We start from the raw sequence: 21850 nt of genomic DNA on the forward strand, positions 1-21850 counted from the left end.
AGCGCAACCCACCAGAAGTTAATCAGGAACAACTCCATGTGTAGACAAGGCCTGAGTTTCCTAGTGAAAGGTCTGTACAGAAATATTCATTACTGCCAACTATCCCCACTTCCAGGCATCCCCTTATTGGTGCTCCATTAACCATGCACGTGGTCTGTATTACAGCACATTACTGTGTCTGAATACAATTGCTAGCCAGTGTGTTAGTTGGCATGATGTTGAACACAGTTTGGGCTGTGTAGACAAGAAAAAGTTGTGTTTCGCCTCTTATCACTAACTGTGATTAAACCCTCAATGAGGTAGCTGAGTTAGCTGACACAATGCCGAATGCAGTTTGTCCTGGTCTATGCCAACCAATAAACCATGGTCATCCACAGGCCAGCTAACATGATAGTTGTGCTCAGACATGGTTGTTTTGTAGTGGGAGCCAGCACAAAGAGTCTTATGCATTCTTGTCTCTGCTCACATTGGAGATCTTTATCAGTGTCTATGCTAGACATCAATTTAGGAGGATGCAGCATGATACAGGATTGTCACCTTTGTATAAGTTAGAAACCCTTGCCAAGCAATTAAGGCACTGTCTAAAAACACTTCTGACTAATTAGGTTTAACACAGTGGAGTCAGCCATTTTGTTTAAGCAGGCTTTAAAACCAGTTTAGCTAAGGGCTTGTCTACATGGTGAGGCAGTATGCGCTCACGTGTTGCTCATTAATTTGCCCTTGTAAACCTTACCGGTGCACATGAAAGGTTCCCTACACTACTCATGAAAGCTTATGCTCAAATAAATTTGTTAGTCTCTAAGTTGCCACAAGTACTCCTTTTCTTTCTAGAGAACCTTTAGTGCACACCAGCAAGGTCTACATGGACCAATTCTTGGCGACATATTAGTGCACCTTAGAAATCACATCCCTGTAATACACACTGTTGAACCATGTAGGCAAGCACTAACTCAGTTAAAGGGACATCACTTTTACCAAATGACCACCGTCTAAGCTGTTTTTAAAACTCCAGATGAAGACGATGTTTACATGCGGTCCTTTAAACTTGTTTGAGCCCCGAAATGGATGGAGCCTAAGCTTTAGCACAGTGATAGAGAGAAAAAAAATGGGTTAAGACGTTCTTTGTGAGCCATATACAAATATGGACCTACTATCAGTATGAACTGATTATTTTTAAGTTTACAGATTCTTTTGTAAATATATAGAGTTTTATAAAATCTGTTCATGTGCAGTTGTGATGCACTAAGTGTTAAAATGAAGAATGAAAGAGGAGCAGGAATATACAGCAATCAATGGTGTCTTTTGACAATGAACAAACTGCTTGAAACAAAGAATTCCAAGCAGGTTAACAAGTCATAAAGGCATTAAGAACATGGACTGTCTTACTATGTGTTTGTGTAGCACTTTGCACTATGGTCTCCACTCTCTGTGGGAGCTAATTATCACATTTTATGTTATGGTTCTATTTATAAAGTTTCCAGTTATAAAGGGTTAACAAAAGACTAATAGATGTCTTAAGAAATGAATACTCAATTGTTATAAAATCCAAAAGGTCAGTTGCTTATAACTACGGCTTATAGATAGCACTGAGGACAAATAGGAATTTTCATCCAGTGGGAAATTCCAGTATTTCAACATTTGTTTTCATCCCAAATTGGGACAAAAAATTGAACTACCGATTTTTTTCAGAGAATCAAATATTCTGAAAAATTTCAAATCAGTTTGTTGAACTGACCCAAAGTGCTTCATTTCAAGTCAGTTCAACATTAAACTACATTTTCTGATGGTGCCACATTGCCTCGTCAGAGTTGTAGTTCGGAAACTCGATGCCCTCAGGGTCAGGCTCCCTGGCCTGACTACTACTCCCATGATGCACCTACTGTCATGTGATCCCATGATGTACAAACAGCTTGGTCAGAGTCTTAGAAGAGTCTGTGTTGCATCATGGGAGATGTAGGCCAGGCCAGGAGCCCAGCCTATGAGGAAGAATTGGGCCCTGCACTTCAACTCCCTTGAGGCAATGTGGCACAGGAGAAAAATGAAGTTATTGTAGAACTGTCTCTAAACAAAACATTTTGAGCCAATTCACCAAACCAAAAATATTTCAATTGTGGTCCAACAGACCTTAAACAAAATAATTAATTTTGATTTTTCCCAATTAAAATTTGCAAAATTTTGGTAAAACTGAAATTTGCATGTGGAGGATTTCAGTTTTGTGGGAACTGCATCTTCCATAAAAAAAAAAAACTCTTATATGGAAAATTCCCACCCAGCAGTTCTGCTTATAACTATCTGTAACATCTTCAGTTGATGTGCCTATAACCATCTATAATGCATACTATTCAGGTCTGTAACAATCTTAAAATATGTATTACTCATTTATTAACCCTTTATAAATTATTTTAATGGAGTCTTAATATAAAGGATGATAATGATAATAAACCTGTAAACGACAGGATTTTTATTTCTATAATTATTAAATGGACTAATCGCTAGGGTTGAGCAGAGGGGGAGGAAAAAGATGATATTGTAGGAAATATTGTCTCTGTCTTAACTCTAAGTCTGGAAAAAGGCAGAATCTCTGACTGGCAGAAGCAAGCACACCCCTCAGACATTCCTAGCAACACGTCCAGAGGAAACAAAGCTCCTCTCTGTGCTCCTTATTACACCACATGCAGGGTTTTTCAGTGAGAGCATCTGAGTGCCATGTAAACTCTTCCCATTCAACAGCCTACGTTCAGCAATGTGGCTTAAAAAATACATCCAAAGTATACAAGTTCCAACTCACTAGAAGCCCAGGGCCAAATTCTATTTTAAATGAAAACAAAAAATCTGCATATTGAGCAATAAAATGTGGGTTCTCCCTCAGAAAGAGGGTGGCTGATTTGCACCTCGTATGTAACTAGAAGGGGAATCTGCTGTCTACCCCCAACAGATCTCAGGACTCTTGGCATTGACACTGCAACTGTCTTTCTGTCTTCACTTGCTGTAACTTTCTGAAAATGGATAGTTTTTAAAATGTATGAGAAATGAAATAGTTGATTCAGACGTAGATAAGCCAAGTCAGACCAATCTGATAGATGTGAGTCAAATCTGTAAAACTAGCATTGGGATTAAGTACATTTTAACAGCAATATATGTGTCTAAGTTTGTCTGGGTTTAAGGGGTAAACTTAAAAGGGAATTATACAGCAGAGATGATGACTAAGACTTTTCAAGATATTTTCCATCAGAGGTGTATCCTTCCGAAACCACAGACAGAGCACAGAAAATCATTTTTAAAGAGAACTGTAAAGTTAGTAGACTAAATGCATCCCCTATTTAACACCACTGAAGACAGTGGATATACAGCTATCTGAATATGGCCCATAGTTAAAACAACACCACGTTCTCATCATGTATTGCCAGTAAGAAGGTCATAGCCAGGGTAGTGAGAAGTTTAATAAAACTTTACATTGAAAGGTGCAGAGGTATAATATACCTAAGGCGTCTGATTTAAGACTTTAACCAGTAAACACTGATTAACTCCCCCCCACACACACACACAAACACACCCCGGTACTAAAAATATAAATAAAATGAATAAGTAAAGGAAATCAGTGTTTATCCAATAGATACCAGAAAACCCCCAGAAACGGTTACTCAATTCATGCTGATTTCACCCCATGTGCAGTTTGTTTTATATAGACAATGTCCCTGCTCCCTGGCTTGTATTTAAGGGCCTGCCTACATGGAGCAGTAATGCAAACCATGGGGTGTGATTTCTAAAGCACACATTAATTGGTTTGTGTAGACTCTGCTGGTGTGCACTAAAGGTTCCCTAGTGTGCTCTAATGTACTGCTGCTTAAAACAGTGCTATGTTAAAATGCACCAGGAAACAAACACTAAATGCTAAACCAGAGGTTCAATGACAAGGATGCAAAGGTTAATCTAACATGTAATTCATTTTTATACATATAATAAAAATGAAAATAGATCCTTTGGGAAGTACCTGAAAAAGCTTCTCATTACAGTATCAAAAAGAACCCCAAAACCCTGGATTTTTGGACATCGACATAGAACTCAAAAATTGTTTAAAATAACTCCCAAAAATGAGCCCCCAAAAAGATAAAGCCCTAAAGATAGCCCACAATACTTTTTGATGTATTAATATAATACATGGTTTGATTCAGAGTTTATTACATATTTACAGTTAAATTAGAACTGTATGTCCCTGACCTGGGGATGTTAGCTCATTGAATGCTTTGAAATGCAGGGAACTGTTGTGGATGATATTTTTTAAGTAAAGCCACCCAGAGTGGTGTTGGTTTTGGTTTGGTGTTTGTTAAAAGAATCGCCTAAAATTATCTAAAGCAATCTTTGAAAAGGGGTAGGAACACATGGTTAGGAATTAAATTTGCATACTGGTTGATGCAATAGCTAGGGCCCAGAGATCCATGTGTAAGTTAACAAGGAAATTAGGGACACTGCAAAAACTAAACAACCGGGCCAAGGGTTACACAATCTAAAAGATTTCAGCAGAGAAAAGAAGTGGGAGAAAATAAATGCAAGAAATATATTCCAAGATGGTGAAGCACAAAGGCAGGGGATGGACAGAAAAATAGCAGGATGCTTTTGTTGTCCTAGTGGCAATAGATTTCTAATGTGCACATTGTGATGACAAAGCAAAACAGCACATGTGAAGAGTATGGAGAAAGACAGCTATATCACTCTAAAGAGCAGCTCTTCCGTTAGTGCTTTCCTAAGCTAAACTAAACTGAACTTTACAGGACAATGAGCTAAATCATTGGCTTTGCCAGGGCCCTAGAAGATGGCTTTGATGGAAATACTAAAGCCCAGATTCTTGGCTACACCCATGGAACACCCAATGCAGCTCAGGAGGTGGATGTGCTCTCCCCCATCCTGGGCTGTCTGAATTCAAGGCTAATCCCACAGTTTAACTCCAGCTCCTATTGGCTTCTGTATGGCAGCCTAGGATCTACAGGGCATAGGAACATCCCAGTCATGCTCATTTCCCTCAGCTGTACCTCTTACGCCAGAGCAGAGAAATTGGGTAGCTATACAACACTAGAAGATCCCCTACAGTGGGATGAGCCTCCCATGACTGGATTTGTTGTCTTTATAGCTAAAATCTACCAGCAGGCACACCATTCCAGAGAATCTGGACTAATATGTTCTGTTAATGTGTATGCAGATTAATTACCATCGTGTCTACAGAAGCAGTACTTCTCTTTTACTAAAGATCCAGGAATAGCTTTCTATATTTGTTAGGTCTGGTTCTGTTCTCACTCTAGTGTAACTCCACTGACTCCTGATTTACACAAGTGTAAATGAAACATCATCAGGCTCATTATAACCCTTTAAATAGCTAAGTTTGACCCCCTTTTGCAGGTATCAAACCATGCTGTGTTTGTAGCATTAAAGTGTATATTCATATTCTATATGTCCTCATGATAGAAAATGTATTCTCTGACTTCTTTTCAGCAAGTTTATTTCGGATCGGGAGAGCCGAAGAAGTCTCACGAACAGTCACTTGGAAAAAAAGAAATGTGATGAATATGTAAGTCTGTCTGTTTGTCTCTTTCTCAATATACTGTTGACTGTGAACTATACAACCCTTAGATCTGCTCTTCAGAGGTGCTGAGCGCCTACAACTCCAGCTGAGCCAGGGGGAGCTGCATGTTCTCAGCACCTCTGAAAATCAGCTCCTGTGGTTAATGGAACGCATTTTTAAAAATACTGAAAATGTTTAAAACAATATATATTGCCCACACAATTTCTGTTCTATAAGTGCATTTATCCCTTCCATAAGGCAGTAATTGGAATGTCCATGTGAAAAGGTTCACTAGGATTTATTCTCTTTCAAATCTTGCTTTGTATTTTTCTACTGTATCTTTGCTGTAGCAGTAATTACTTTTACTTCCTATAACATGAAACTTGGAATTCACAGTATATGTGCATTGTACAATGAACTCTAAACTATTTATATGTCCATTTTTCCTATGTCCAGATTCCAGGAACAACCTCATTGCGAATGTCTGTCTTTAATCTCAGCAATGCCATTATGGGTAGTGGAATTTTAGGCCTTGCCTTTGCATTAGCCAACACAGGAATCATCCTTTTTGTGTAAGTATCCACACAGTGAATAGCAGGACTAGGCACACTTTCATATTGATTTTAAAATGTTTGCATTTAGAGAGAATGTGGTTGTTTATAGACCATTCAAAACACAGTGGGCAGTTTTACTAAATGAAGTAGGCTGCATACATAAGTAGCTTGGATTTCAGAGGTGCTGGCTTCAGTAGCAGCAGCTAATGCCCAGACCAATGATTTAGGTAACTAAACATGGACTTGGATATTTAAGTTCGATCATTTTGGTCATGGGTTTCAGATATGAATGTATCACAATGATTAGTAAAAAAGACATGAGGTGTAATCTTGGACCAATTGAATTCAATACAAGTTTAGCCATTGGCTTCAATGAGGCCAGGATTTCATTTGGAGTCTCCAAGCTGTATAAGTATTAGAAAGAGCATTTTTGGACAAGAAATGGTATGAGAAATGTTAGTTTATAAACAAGAGAATAGTCTACCCAATTTATATTTTAATAACTTATTTGTTATCCTACTTGTCCCAGAGCCCTAAAAAACAAAATTTAAAGAATCACACACCTTTGGGTGAATCTTTGGGTGTTCTATGTCCAGGCCCAGAATCTCACTCCTTTTCTCTGTCTGAGTAGATTCCCTGAGTAAGATGCCCAGAAGGGTAGTTTTCTATTAAGACACAAATAGTAGGCTACATTTAGGTATTTTTAATATGTGAGCAGCTAAATGTCAGTGATTATGGACCCTTTCCATTCTCCAAGAATCAATGAGAGTTTTGCCAGTGCCTTCACTGGGAGCAAATCACAAATCCAAACACTTATTATTTTAGTGATTACATAGTGTGAAACTACTTCTGAAAAGCAAAGCAAATTAAAATCCTTCAGCACTCTATGTAATATAATAATGGGCTTACAAATAATGGGCTAGGCCATGCAGTTTGTACAATTTGTTGGAGGCAGTGTAGAGCCGCTCCACGCAGGGGGAAGCACTAAGACAAATTGTATCTCTCTCAAAACTGCCTGGCGTGTATAGGGATTTACACATGACATTGTCTATAAGTAGGGCCCTACCAAATCCATGGTCCATTTTGGTCAATTTCACAGTCATAGGATTTTTAAAATAGTAAATTTTATGATTTCAGCTAATTAAATCTGAAATTTCACAGTGTTGTTATTGTAGGGGGTATCCTGACCCAAAAAGGAGTTGTGGGTGGGGGGTATTGAAAGGGTATTGTAGGGAGTTTGCATACTGCTACCCTTACTTCTGTGCTGCTGCTGGCAGCAGTGTTGACTTCAGAGCTGGGCGGCCAGAGAGCAGTGGCTGCTGGCCAGGAGCCCACCTCAGAAGGCAGGGCTGCTACCAGCAACAGCACAGAAGTAAGGATGGCATGGTATGGTATTGCCACCCTTCCTTCTGCACTGCTGCCTGCAGAGCTGGATGCCCAGCCAACAGCCACTGCTCTCCGGCTGCCCAGCTCTGAAGTCAGCACAGAGGTAAGGGCGGCAATACCGTGACCCCCCTAAAATAACCTTGCGACCCCCACCCTGCAGCTCCCTTTTGGGTCAGGACCTCCAATTTGAAAAATGCTGGTCTCCTCCGTGAAATCTGTATAATATAGGGTAAAAGCACACAAAAAAACAGATTTCACGGGGGGAGACCAGATTTCACGGTCTGTGACACATTTTTCATGGCTATGAATTTGGTAGGGCCCATCTATAAGGTCCCACTGGCTGGTATGACGAGAAGCATGACCATGGTTTCTCCTGGTCCCTACCTCCTTTAAGGTGATTTATTTTCTTCAGTGTGGAAGGAGTAAGTAGTCCCTGCTCGTAGAGACCATTATTGTGCCTATTCTTCAGGTGGATCACACAAGGCATAACCCCCAGTGGCAAGGCAGATCGCAATTTGGCCCCAGATACCTGGCTCTTTCAGTATTTGCCCTAAAAACAGGGTAAGGAACAGCTGGACAGACAAAGCTGAAGAGTTCCAGTTGTTCAAATGCATACAATGCAATCCGAAGACTTGGATGTTTAATTTTTATACAGTTAAAATACAGTTCTTTTCAGCCTGCCACACTAGAGTACTAAAAAGCCAAAAAAATACGGCCAGGACTTCAGTTGAAAAAGAGATTTGAGGTAGAATGCCTTGTCTGCACCAAAATGGAGGCCTGTTATAAAGTAGGAGAATATTATAGTTTAAAAATGAACCGTTGCCACTTACCAACAAATCACTGAGATGTGTTGTTTTGGGTTCCAGAATAATACATTTCATTTTCAAAAGTGACTGAGGTTTAATAAAAAAACAGTTGGGAATTATTCATAAATCTTAGTGATACTAATGGGAAATTTAGGGGTGCACTGATGGGAGAAATAGAATAAGCCACATCTGAAAAATGTTCAATACCAGTATTGAATTGGCAACTCATTCTAAGGCCACTTGGTTTGACCTTGAATGGGTTACTACATTTTGGAATTGGTTGTTCTTTTTCATTTTAAGTATTTAACAGAAACTCTGTATTATGGAATGGAATCTAACTGCTCCATAGTGAAGGTTTCATGTAAGGTCTTGCCTACATTGTAGATTTTTGTAATAGTGTAGCTATACCCATACTTCTAGGATTAGCTGCACTGGTAGAAGTCACCGTTCACATAGTTTTCAGAGCTGCATTTTGCAAAATCTAAAATCTACAAAAGCCATCAGGTTGGCCTGAAATGTAGTAGCTCAGGTAAAGGACCAGAGTAGAATTTGTTGTGAACATTTGAGGCCATATGATCAAGGGGTGACTAAGATACAGCATCATACAAAATGAGATCTTTTTCAATGTTGAAGGATTCTTCTGAGGGCTCGTCTACATTAGAATCGCACCTGCGGCACTGCTGTACTGATGTAGCTGCACCACTGTAGCACCGCTAGTGCAGATGCTCTGTGCCAGTGGTTTTCAGACTTCACATCATGATCCAGTGCTGGGTCGTGGAATGCAAGGCACTGGGTTGTCTTGCTCAGCACCCAGGGACCCTGGTGGCCGGCCAGTAAAAACTAGTGGTCCCTACCTGTTCTGACACCGCGCTGTGCCCCAGAAGCGGCCAGCAGCAGGTCCAGGTCCTAGGCAGGGGGGCCATGGAGCTCCACGCGCTGGTCCCGCCCCGAGCACTGTCTCCACGCTCCCATTGGCTGGGAACCGGCCAATGGGAGCTTGGGTGGCGGTGCCTGCAGGCAAGAGCCGCTCAGAGCCGCCTGCATGCCTCCGCCTAGAAGCCAGACCTGCTGCTGCCCGCTTCCGGAGCACAGCGCAGTCCACGGTGCCAGGACAGCGGGGAAGCCTGCCTCTGCACCCTGGCTGCACCAGTGACCAGGAGCCGCCAGAGGTGAGCCCATGCCCCAATCCCCTTCCCCAGCCCCTAGCCACCCCCAAACCCAGAGCCCCCTCCTCCACCCCAAACCCATTATCCACAGCCCCATCTAGAGCCTGCACCCCCAGCCCAGAGCCCTGACCCCCCTCCTGCACCTCAACCCCCAGCCCAGAGCCCCTCCCACAGCCTGAACCCCTCATTCCCTGCCCCACTCCGCAGCCTTCACCCCCTCACCCCAACCCTCTGCCCCAGCCCTGAGCCCCCTCCCACACCTTAAACCCCTCATCCCCAGCTCCATTGGGTCTCAGGCATCAACAATTTTCTTCAACTGGGTCACCAGAAAAAAAGTTTGAAAACTACTGGTCTATGCTGACGCGAGAGAGCTCTCCCATTGGCATAATTACTCCCCCTCTCTGAGCGGCGGTAGCTATGTCAGTGGGAGAGCTTCTTCCGTTGATATAGCACTGTCCACACCAGCTCTTAGGTCCGTGTAACTTACATCACTCCAGGGGGATGCCGTTCCACACCCTGAGTGACTTAAGTTATGCTGAAGTAACCACTAGTGCATACAAGCCCTCATACTTTTTTGTGCACAGCTTGGGGGGGGGGAGAGGGGGGATGATGGGTAGGAGGCACATGAGATTTGTTTCCTCGATTTTCCTTTCTGAGATCTAGCACATGGTACCAAGAGACAGATCTGAAACTTAAAATATGAAAAGATACAAATCAGTTCAGGATGTTTTGAACTGCTTTGCTACTGCAGCACTGACAAACATTTCATTAAAAATAAACTCACTAGCTTATATGTCAAATTAAAAACGGAAGTGGACAGAGCTATTGCTACATCAGTGATTTCTAATTAACATGATAGAAGTGCTTCAAATTTTTATATCAATTTGCAAATATCTGTTTTATGTATGTGCAGTATAAGATTGCCCTGTAATCTGAAACCCACTGAAAAGAGAAAATCATTCTGATTTTCACTCTGGGAATTGATTTGCTTTGGAGAGTTCAGGGTCCTGTCTACCCTACAACTGTAACCAAATCAGGAATCAGCTCCTGGTCCAGTTACGCTTTAAAAGTTAGTATGGATGGGAACTATCTGTGTCACAGTGACTGGGTTAAAACTCTGGAACAGTCCAAAGCATTAGTCTAATTACATTCTGATTCCACTGAAACTTTAGTTCTTTGTAAACTCTCACAGCCTTCTCTGCTCCTCTCATCAGCACACATACTGCTATTGAACTCATTAGCACTAACAAGAAGCTAACCCCACATTCTGTAAAGCATTCTGTTGCCAGGGTTCAGTTGAGAGATGTGTATCTCCTGAATGCTTACATTTCTCTAAACGAGATAAAAGCAGTTTTATCAGAAGTAGATCACATACATGATACTGAACCCTAGAGAGGCTTATAATGATCTTTGATAGTAGTTGGACTTGTCGTGAATCAAATACTGGGTAGATCAAAGTATTGAGCTAAGGTGAATGCTGAGTACATTATTTGTACTATAAAGAACAGAATTATTCTCTACTTAATTAACTGTGCAGATTTAATAGCAGATATTTATTTTAATAGCCATGCATTTGTTAGCTCTGTAATGGTTTTCAGTCATGTTAGCACTGTCATAGACAAAGCCATTAAGACCAAAGATGAAGTAGCTAGTAACAAGTTAGAGAGTGAGAGGCAAGTTAGCAGGGAATGAGCCATCAAACCAGTCTTTGAGATACAAAATTGTGACTTCTGGAGCTCTGTGGCAAATAAAGAGCACCGTTTAAAATGTTCCTATGTCCTGCAATGCAGAGAGTTGAATCCAATCGATCAAGAATACATTTTTTTCCTCACAACTTGATCAAATGAATCTTTCCAACAAATATATAGTGCTATCTTTATCACACGTTGCTTTACAAGTGATTAAAGACAGAGACCAAGTATTATTATTTTTGCATTTTGAACAGAGGGCCTTGTTGTATTCATTACTTGTAAATTACACAGGTCTAAAATGTTTCTAAGCCTGCTTTGATCTGCATAGACTTTGGTTACCAAAGAGAACCAGGCACTGTGATCTAAAAGTAAAAAGCAAAGATGGAAAAGGAAACCTGTGTGTTAAAAAGCTAATTAAGCAAATGAAGGCCTGCTTTTCCACCAGCATGACTCCACTGACTCCAGTAGAATCAAACCTGATTTACCCCCTGCACAACTGAGGTCAGAATCAGGATCATATAGTCTTTGCATACTGAATTAAAAATAAAACAACAAAAACACTATTGTTAATGTATTATTTGTGTAACTTAACACCATAGGTAGGTATGATGCTTTGCAGGTGTAAAATAAGGTGAGAGCCCATAGGTGCTTACAGTCTAATATGGCTAATAACTATGAGCTATGCCATAGAAAGACTCTTCCATATCAGCAGTAGGGGAGAAAATCCTCATGGCTGCAGAATGTTTGGAAGGCTGCACCTGAGCCAGGCCACAGAGAGACCTTTGGAGGAAGATTCTGCAGACTTTGGCACTGGTTGAGCCGAGCTCTGCTGTGTCCTGATCCCCAGTGAAATTCCAAGGGGGTTTGCGTGGCAATGCTAGTGAGTGGCAGATGTGTGGCCTGTTAATCCATCAACTTCACAGATTCTCTGGTCACAAAGCCCAGGCCTCTGCAGTGCAACGGGCCACAGTAGTTGCTACAGTTGATGAGTGAAGGAAGCAGCTGTGGACAGACAGCATACCTTCCCAGGGTGGGAGGTAGGATTCTGTTCCCCCTAGCTCTGCGTCAGTCCTTTGCAAATAGCTATACACTTGGCTTGGACTGGGGGTGAGAATTTTGCCCAGATTTCTTAGGTGGTTGCCAGCACTTTTTTAAACTGGACAAAATGTGAAACATGAGAACAATTTTGATACTACAGGGTTGCCAAAGCTTCACTGCTTACGTTTTGAGTTTGCAAAAAGTGAGGGGAACTAATATTTTCATTCCATTCTATGGGATGCTACTAGCACTAGTCTGTCTAAACCACAGCCCTCACACAGAGGCTTTTCATATGGCCTTACTGAAAAAGGACATGTTTCTCATAGCAACTTGTGAGACTCCCGAGGGGAAGTAAGGAAACAGATCAGATCACCACCTGGCTGGCTTGCAGCTGTTATTTTTACCTCCTTGAAAACGCCCTTTGCTTGGTGTCAGCAAATTAGGAGTTTAATGTTAAGGGCTCAGTTACAGATTGCTTCAACAGCCAAGCAATGACTAGCCAAGTGACTAGCTTCAACAGCCAAGCAATAATGGCTGGAGACATTATGCCCACATAGTGCAAAAACATGCATGATGTCTCTGGTGGGAGCATGCTCAGCAGCAGCACTTACTCCACCTTATGAAAAAGTTCAGTGTGGGCTCTCCCAGCACTGCCTTCCAGGCATTACAATGTACAATGCAGGCAAGGTGGACAAGTTCCTTTGGGAAGTGCAGTGCCATTGTTGTTTGATGCCCCCTTAAGATCGAGTAATGCTGTCTGTATCATTGTGGCATGTTCTGTACAGTTATACTGAGAAGAATGGGGCTTCTTGTGCCCTCTTCCACTCTACTCCACCCCCCAGGCCAGGCAATCATGGCAAGAGCAGCCATAATTTTGGCCCCGAAATATATCTAGTCTAAGGAAGAAAACATTGTTTTCAAACTGTCTTTCCCGCATGTTCCTTTCAGTGAAAAGACTTGTTTTTGTCATCTATTGTAGCAGCTTGTTTTCTGTTTAATTTTAGATTTGTTTAGATGGTGTCCTAAGACATTTTGTCATGATAGAAATGATAGAAATGCCAACAGATTGTTTTAATACTCCTTACACATATCATGAAAATGTGTTGTCAATCAGCCTGTGTAACTGTACACGGAGAAAAGGAACACACAGTGCTTGAATTGTTCCCTGGTCTACAGGAGATGGATCATTGAGCAAAGGTAGTGTTGTGCATTTGGCCCATGGTACTGCCTTGTTATCAGGCGTGCTGCTCAGCCCTTTGCAAGTATCGACTAAGCATTCATTCCCACTTTAATTCCCGAATTTTTCTGCAAACCAGTGATTACAGTGCAGGGGCCAAATGATGGATGCCCCATCGCAGGAAGTACCAACTGTAATGCAGGATGCAGCTAACCCTTCAACCTCTGCTTCTCTCAGTGCAAGGACAGGGACTGGAGTTGCCAGTGCCATGCAGTACCTCAGAGGAGGGGTGTCTCTGCTGTCTCCCCTGCTCAACATCTGTAGCTCAGAGACCACCACTCTGGGGAGCACACAGTGTGAGGCTAGTGTCAACAGGGGTGCTAGTGTCAGGGCAAAGAACCACATATCCTTCCACTCCAGAGCAGAGCTGGAATGGTGCACAGATTGGGGGAGATCACTCTGCATCCTCTACAATAGGCTGGCAGGGCTACTTGGGGCAGTGCTGCCCCTGCTTTCCCAGTGGCACTGTCAGAGTCAGGCACAACAATATCAGGAGATACCATTAATATCCACTGGAACTTGGCTTGGGAAAGAACATTGGGATGTGGCCCTCATGTCCTTAGATAAACAGATAAAATTCTGTGCCTCAGATTTTAGAAAGATCATTAGACTAAGTAGTCGGGAGCATAGGGCTCACAGCTGCTCTGACTAGATCTTCTTGCTTTGATGGTAGGAGATTTTTATTTTGGGTTAGATTAAAAGTGGGAGGGGTTACTAATCAATAGGCTATAAACTTTGAGCACCATAAGTCCATCTCTGCAGGCCTTCAATATAAGACTTAATGGGCCAGAGCCTCAGTTATACTAGGTCCCCTTTTTACACTATAGCAATGTAAAGAAGCCATAAAGCATGTGTCAGTTATATTTATACTTACTTTAGGGCCCCTTTGCACTGCCAGAAATTATGAAGGTGGCTTAGTGTAAATGAGAATCTGTCCCAATATGTACAAAATTGCAACACCAAGGAATTATTTTATTATAATACATTTTATTTTTCACTCTCTTCTAGGTTTCTGTTGACTTCAGTGACATTTCTGTCTATTTATTCAATAAATCTCCTGTTGATATGTTCAAAGGAAACAGGTAATTTGAGATGATAATGTATCAATTTAGTAGGAGGGAAAAGAACAAGAGGTGAAAGATGTTCAGAATAAAGCAAGATGGCTGGGTTTTTTCTCAGTTTGAAAAAGAAAAGAGAAACTGGGCCAGAAGCCATCAAATTTAGTCCAGATTTATACTGATATAACTGACACCAGAATCTGGCCCATTGCTATAAAGAAAAGATATAGTCTATCCAATTCACAGAGAATTCTGATACAGTGAAATTCCATTTAGTGAAGTAGAAGGAAAGACTCAAACTGTTTTATTGCATTACAATCTGCAGATTGCAATTCGAGGTATAATGAAACTCTGTAAAGTGAAGCTTATCTGGGATAAGATGACATCACTAAAATAGAGTTGATGTTCCCAACAGTACCCATGGTATAATAATAGGTACTTTCCATATAGGGAAGAAGCCCCAAGGATCTCACAATATATAACTCTAAATACATATATAAAAGTGTGCCATTGTAATGTTAAACCCTTCACTGTACATAGGCTAAGAATAATGTCCTGAGGTTATAACCTTTTAGTCCAAACTTTCAAAATTACCCATGCATGAGTATGCTTCCACATTTGAACACCTAATTTGTGTACACAATTATCATGACTGTGTATACAATGGCAGCAATTGCATATTCAAATTAGGCATGCAGATACACACACATTTGTGTCCTTGAAATGCAAAACATTTGGGTCCTGGGCTTTAGGCTGCTAAGGAAGACATTGCATTAAAACTCAAACTGCATTTATTCTTGTTCATGTGAGTTTTAAAGAGAAAATGTCAACCAGGAGAGAATGTGAGGAACCCAAACTGAGAGATAATCTGTGCACTGTAACACCTGAAATATTTATCTTTCATTCTCATTGCATATCCTCTTGCGTTCTTAATGCTATACCTTTTCTGTCAGCCCAAGCCACAACTGGGGGAAAAAATTGCTAAATTCAACTGGAACATCTTGTAATTAATAGACAGTCTAGCTACTAGTTGAATTTGACAGACTTTAAACAAAGAATATTTAATTATAGTTCTCATACTTTCCTTCTTTCACAGGAAATATAGGAGATGAGAACTCAAATTAATATATTATCATAAGGAAATAAAAATAATAATTTAAATGAACAGTCTGGCCTCTCTGCATTAATCTAGTCAGTTAGTCAAACTGTATAAAATTAGAGCATTGCAGTGTTGTGTCTCTCTAGCTTGTCTGCCAGAGCCTTGGCTTGCAGATCCCTGCTGTGTTGAATATTATCTTCCATTAAATCTTATATTATTCCTACTGAGGGAGCAAATTTAAGACGTCAGGATGCCAGGTTTTTAAGTGTCACGAGGACACTTACATTAAAGGGATATAATCGTCTCACTGTGAGTTCCAACTTTCAAAAAGTGATTGGTAGCCACTCCTGACATTTAAAAATGTGAGGAGGATATTTCCAAATAAGCTTGCTTGACTCCTGTCAGTTACAATAGAGACCCATATTTGTGTGAAAAGGGAAGAAATAGCAGCATGGATGGGGAAATTAGCTGAATGAAGAGGAATCTTAAATGTTTTGACTTGACAGTTGCTTGTCACCCCTGATTTCTGATTTCTCCTCCAATTGGTTTACGCAGGCTGCATGGTGTATGAAAAGCTTGGCGAGCAGGTCTTTGGCACCCCAGGAAAAATGATTGTTTTTGGATCCACTTCTCTCCAGAATACTGGAGGTAAAGGAAGTATAAAAGACAAGAGCAAACAAAGGAATGCACATACATTTATGCCTGTCAGATTTGTCATTCTCCCAATGATGTTTTGGAGGTCCTCATGTTCTGTTGTGCGGTTCAAAGTAACATTCTCTGTGTAGTCTGTTGAAATGACATATCAGAAAAAACCCAGCTTGGATCAGTATCTTAGAATCAATTAAACTTCTTTGCCTTAGATCAGCTTGTATTTACTTCGGGATGGCATGAGAACCCGTGTCCAGTATCCTTCTATGTGCTCATTCCACAAGATATCATGTCTACTTTCTAAAATTGTCTCATTTTCCCCCAGCAATGCTGAGCTATCTCTTCATTGTAAAAAATGAGCTGCCCTCTGCCATAAAGTTTCTTATGGGAAAAGAAGAAGCATTCTCGTAAGTTTAATACTATTTTGCTTACTTGACTTCAGAGTCTAAACTTCATGTAGATAAACTACAGTATGGGTTTATAAAAGCACTGATTATTGGCTGTTCCTTATGTTAGTGTCAGATCGTCACAGCAGGGTCCCTAATGGGATTGTAAAGCGTGGGAGGGGAAAAGAAAAGAAAAAATAAATGAGCCTTTAGTGATCACTGTCTAGATTTTCCTTCAGAAGAATGATTTCTACAACATTCTTATCATATGGTCTGATCCCACAACATCCTGAGCAATACTTGGGGCTATTAAACACCTTCAACACCTATTGAAACCAATGGGCATTGAAGGCACTCAGCACCTCCAGGAGTTCTGATCACCTTGTAGGAGTCAATCTGTAAAGAACTCCCCAAAGTGCAGGGGAGGCCAAACTTACTGACCCTCCAAGCCACATATGACAATCTTCAGAAGTTCGAGGGCCGGGGTGCAGCTGCTGGGGCTTGGGGCTTCAGCCCCATGGGAGTCGCCTGATGGTGCTTGGGGCTTCAGCCCTGCTCCTGCTGAAGCCCTCAGCCCTGGCAGATGCACTCCACGAGGCTGAAGCCCTGAAACCCCCTTCCCCGTTGTGGAGAATGGAGGCCCCTACCCCACCACCCCACTGCAATGGAGAAGTCCTGAGCTCTCACCCCCACACCCCCATCTGGTAGGTGGAGAATGGAGTGGGGTGTTGGGCGCTCAGCGAGCTGCACTTTAACTGTAAAAGAGCCACATGTGGCTCCTGAGCTACAGTTTGGCCACCCCTGCCATAATGCCCCAATACTAAAACATGACAGGAGTGGAATACCTAGGGTAGATTTCTGCCACTTGTTACTGCTTGATGGCATCTACCGTCACCTTAAACAAAACAAAAAGGGATATTTCTTTACATTGGTACATGTCTTGTTTGTTACATCAAGTTATATGATGTCTTGTAACTTAGCTAAAAAGTGGAAACACCATCCTGAAGATGTTTCATACAAGACTGGACAGAACACTTCAAAATATGTTGTAGAGAACAATTTCTCCCCTTTCCCTGCAAACCACCAGGAGAGGATTCTAACCACAGACTATGGGAAGGGGTCAAGTGACTGGGGGCTGGTGCATCCCAGCCCCCAGTATCATGGTCTGTCATTTAGGGCATGTGGCCAGGCCCTCAGTAGGTTAAGCGGGTATACTGTTGTGTGCAGCATATGCTGCACGGCACTGTCTGACCGCTTGATCTGTCTCTTCCTGTGCTGGCAGGAGAGCTTCTATCTAATGCCAACTGGTATTGCTCCATCTCTTCACCAGGCCACCACTCCTACCAGTAAGGGCAACATTTTGCCCTCTAACTATGAAAATCCGTTGTGGCTCAGATTCCAAAGAGTGCCACTTTTTAAGCAATTACTGATAGAATATTCATTTTACTACCACATGTAACCAGTACCGTAGGAAGTTCAGAAATTGTCCCAGTCTTTGCTTGTACTTGAGCTTACAACATATGGAAGCCAGAGAAAATGCTGTAATTCTGGATGGCTGACCCAATGTAAAAAAATAGTGATAGTGCTTTAAGAAGAGATTTCACTGTATCTTTGAAATGTTTTACAGGGCATGGTATGTGGATGGGCGAATTCTTGTTGTAGCCGTAACATTTACTATAATCCTCCCCTTGTGTCTTCTTAAGAACTTAGGTAAGACTCAAATATTGTTAGAATAAAGTGGGGGTACCCAAATTTTGCTCCCCTCTAGGTCGTATTGGCCATTCAGATATAATGTAGAGGGCAGTGCTCAGTCATGAATAAAGTGGCCTTAGCACAGGAATAAGCTATGTATTAGGCATCCTGAAACAAGCCAGGCCTAAATTAAAAGCTAGTAACATGACATATGAGCACAGTATAACTAAATTGATTCAAAATAATGTGTTCGTTATCTCTTCCATTTGCTGGTGGCAACTGATTACAGTTTTTATGACCACCGGGGTGTTTATTCCATTAGGTAAATTAATATTACATAGAACTAGTAATTTTTTTAATTGCAACAGAATTGTCAAAAAATGTTTTTTCCATCAAAATTCAAAATTTCAATAACAATTCTCATTGAAAATTTTTGACTAGTTCTGTCTAGGTCAGAGGTGGGCAAACTATGGCCCGCGGGACCGTCGTGCCCAGCCTCTGAGCTCCCGGCCGGGGAAGCTCACCCCTGGCTCCTCCCCTGCTGTCCCCCTTCCCCGTAGTGACACTGCCACTGGGGCAGCGCAGTTTGCACCCACCCACCCCCCAGGCTTTCCAGTAAGGCTGTCCTGCCGCTCTGAGTGGCACGGTAAGGGGGTGAGGGGGTGTTGGATAAGGGGCAGGAGGTTCCGGGGGGAAGTCAGGGGACAGAGGGTGGTTGGATGGGGCAGAGGTTTTTGGGGGGGGCGGTCAGGAGACGGGAGCAGGGGGCGTTGGATAGGGGGTGAGGGACCAGGGGGGTCCCGGGGGTGGGGGCAGGGAGCAGGGGGGTTGGATAGGTGGTGGGGTCCTGGGATGCAGTTAGGGATGGGGGTCCTGGGAGGAGGCACTCAGGAGACAAGGAGTGTGGGGGGGGGTTGGATGGGTCAGGGGTCCCGGGGGGCCTGTCAGGGGGTTGGGCGCGTGGATGGGGGCGGGGCAGTCAGGGGACAGGGAGCAGGGGGGGTTGGATGGGGGTGGGGGTGGTTAGGGGCGGGGGGTCCTGGGAGTGAGAGGTCACAGGACAAGGAGCAGGGTGGGTTGGATGGGGCAGAGGTTCTGAGGGGGGCAGTCGGGGGCGGGAAGTGGAAGAGGACAAGGGCCAGGCTGTTTGGGGAGGCACAGCCTTCCCAACCCAGCCCTCCATACTGTTTCGCAACCCCCATGTGGCCCTCGGGCCAAAAAGTTTGCCCACCGCTGGTCTAGGTAATATGTGTATATGGTTATGGATATTCCTTAGATTCCACTAGGCACCTCTCACCCTATATGGCCAGATTTTCAAAGGTATTTAGGTGCCTAACGTTGCTGATAGGCATCTGTTGAAATTTCCAAAAGCACCTAAGGAGGTTAGGCACCTAACTGCCCTTGAAATAAAAATAAAAATCTTTGGAAAACCTTTGGAAAATCTAATCCATAGTAACTTTTAACATTTAAGCACTTCATGATTTGCGGCATATTTTCCTATTATCAAGTTTATGTCCATTGTGAAAGTCATTCTCAAGAATGCAGTTAGTCAAATTGCCATATAGATGATCTGCAAGGAGGCAGGAGAGGAATATTAAATGAGGGTCAGACATATCAGAACAGAGTTTTAATATGTCTGAAATGTTGCAACCTTGTGAAATGACAGATTTACAGAAAAATGAGAAGCACTTTTATACTATCCTGAAGTTCATGGTGCATGTTATATGTAATAACTTTAACTATGTTATAAAGTAACAAGCTATGAAAAGAACAAAAACAAAATAAATGTGACCATTAAATGTGTTATTGATTTTATTTCTTTTGTATTTCTTTTAGGGTATCTTGGATATACTAGTGGATTTTCCCTTGGTTGCATGGTTTTTTTCCTCATAGTGGTAAGTTCTGCTTGCTGTTTTGGTTGGATTAGAGTTGCTCCTATAGTGTCTTCAGTGTGCATTTTTATTTTAATAATAGTTTTTACAGTTTACCATGTGACACTTTATTCCAGGTTATCTACAAGAAATTTCAACTTTCCTGCCCAGTATTGGAGCCAAATGCAACATCACCTATCATATCAAATGTTAGCTCAGCACATGAAGATATGTGTCAACCAAAGTATGTTACCTTTAATTCCAAGGTATGTTTCTTTCTATGATATTTATTTTTAATTCAGATAATTTGATATCATACTCCATATTCCTAGTCAATTAGACACATCATTTAGATCCAGTCTCCGTGGGCCTTTCACAGATGCGCTGTGATGGAGAGGGCATAATGAACCTTCTCCCTCAGCTTGTGTAAGGGGCAGGTTCCATTGGACTTCAAGGAGTTGAGACTCTGCCTCTCTTTGCACCAGGCAGCAGATAGGGCCAGCTTCAAAGAGGGAATGAACTGCACTATCAATCAATACCCAGAGGTTGTAATGCCTGGGAACTCCAGCAGGCATTTGCCTCCCTGAAACAGAATGTATCCCAGTACTCCCTCTGGGACAGTGACCCTCTGCACTGCTCCTTACTATGGGCTGAGCCTAAATATCACAATCCAGCTCTTATCTATCATGATCAGACACCTCTGAGCATCCATTCTATGGCACTGAAATAATTTTCCTCCTCATGGCACGTAAAGATCAAACATTTGCCCCTCTCACACAAGAGTGTATTTGGCAGCAATAGTAGAGGATGTGAAAGTGTCTTATTCAAGGGAACAAAGCCGGTGGTAGCAGGGCCACACAGAGGATTCAGGGGACCTGGGGTCTTCGGTGGCGGGGGTCCTTCCACTCCGGGTCTTTGGGGCACTTTGCCAAAGACCCGGAGCGGAAGAAGCAGCGGCGGGTCCTTCACTCTGGGTGTGTTCGACGGCACTGAAGGACCCGCCACCGAAGTGCCGCCAAAAACTCTCATGGGGGCCCCTGTGGGGCCCAGGGCCTGGGGCAAATTGCCCCACTTCCCCCCCACATCTCCCAGCGGCCCTGGGTGGTAGCAGCAGCTACACGACTGCTGTCTCTGAACTGAGTCCAAAATATTTGCAAGAAAAATGCATAGATTGTGTCCTCACATTGAAAAGTTATTGTTCCTGATGTTTTGTTAAATACGTGTTATTTGACAGGCGCTCTGCCTTCCCTGCAAGGACTCTCAGTGTTCAGTTGAAGAGTTCAGAAAGTTGGGAGATGAAGTAATTGAAACACTGATGATTTCTTAATATGTATTTTTCCTAACTGGATTTTCTTCAATTATGTTCAAACAGACTGTTTATGCTTTGCCCACCCTTGCATTTGCATTTGTGTGCCACCCATCGGTCCTTCCAATCTACAGCGAACTTAAAGAGTAAGATGTTTTTTATTGTTTGATTGTTTAAAATGGACTGTTTAGAGTGTAAAATGTTAGTGCAGAGTTGCTCCACATCACCCTTGTAATTCAAATGAAAGATAGTTTAATAAAATCAGAAAACAAAGGAGCACTGCTTGAAGCTAGGTAAATCTGGGTTCCCTATGGGGTAACATGACATCCCAGGGGTTTTCTTTAGAATGACAGCTATT

At 42.2% G+C, this 21850-nt stretch overlaps 1 protein-coding gene across 2 annotated transcripts in view; it reads left to right on the forward strand.

Moving 5' to 3' along the window:
- The window catches only part of SLC38A1 (solute carrier family 38 member 1), a 68579-nt gene that overhangs the window by 30585 nt on the left and 16144 nt on the right, over nucleotides 1–21850 (forward strand). For both annotated transcript variants that reach the window (XM_073327992.2, XM_073327993.1), the window contains exons 3-11: nucleotides 5485–5560; nucleotides 6011–6126; nucleotides 14441–14514; nucleotides 16145–16237; nucleotides 16563–16644; nucleotides 18251–18333; nucleotides 20152–20210; nucleotides 20324–20452; nucleotides 21559–21638. In XM_073327992.2, coding sequence (XP_073184093.1) covers nucleotides 5485–5560; nucleotides 6011–6126; nucleotides 14441–14514; nucleotides 16145–16237; nucleotides 16563–16644; nucleotides 18251–18333; nucleotides 20152–20210; nucleotides 20324–20452; nucleotides 21559–21638 — 792 coding nt within the window. The remainder of the gene's footprint in view (nucleotides 1–5484; nucleotides 5561–6010; nucleotides 6127–14440; nucleotides 14515–16144; nucleotides 16238–16562; nucleotides 16645–18250; nucleotides 18334–20151; nucleotides 20211–20323; nucleotides 20453–21558; nucleotides 21639–21850) is intronic.

This window comes from Lepidochelys kempii, chromosome 1 (assembly GCF_965140285.1).
Source record: "Lepidochelys kempii isolate rLepKem1 chromosome 1, rLepKem1.hap1, whole genome shotgun sequence".
Taxonomy (NCBI): Eukaryota; Metazoa; Chordata; order Testudines; family Cheloniidae; genus Lepidochelys; species Lepidochelys kempii.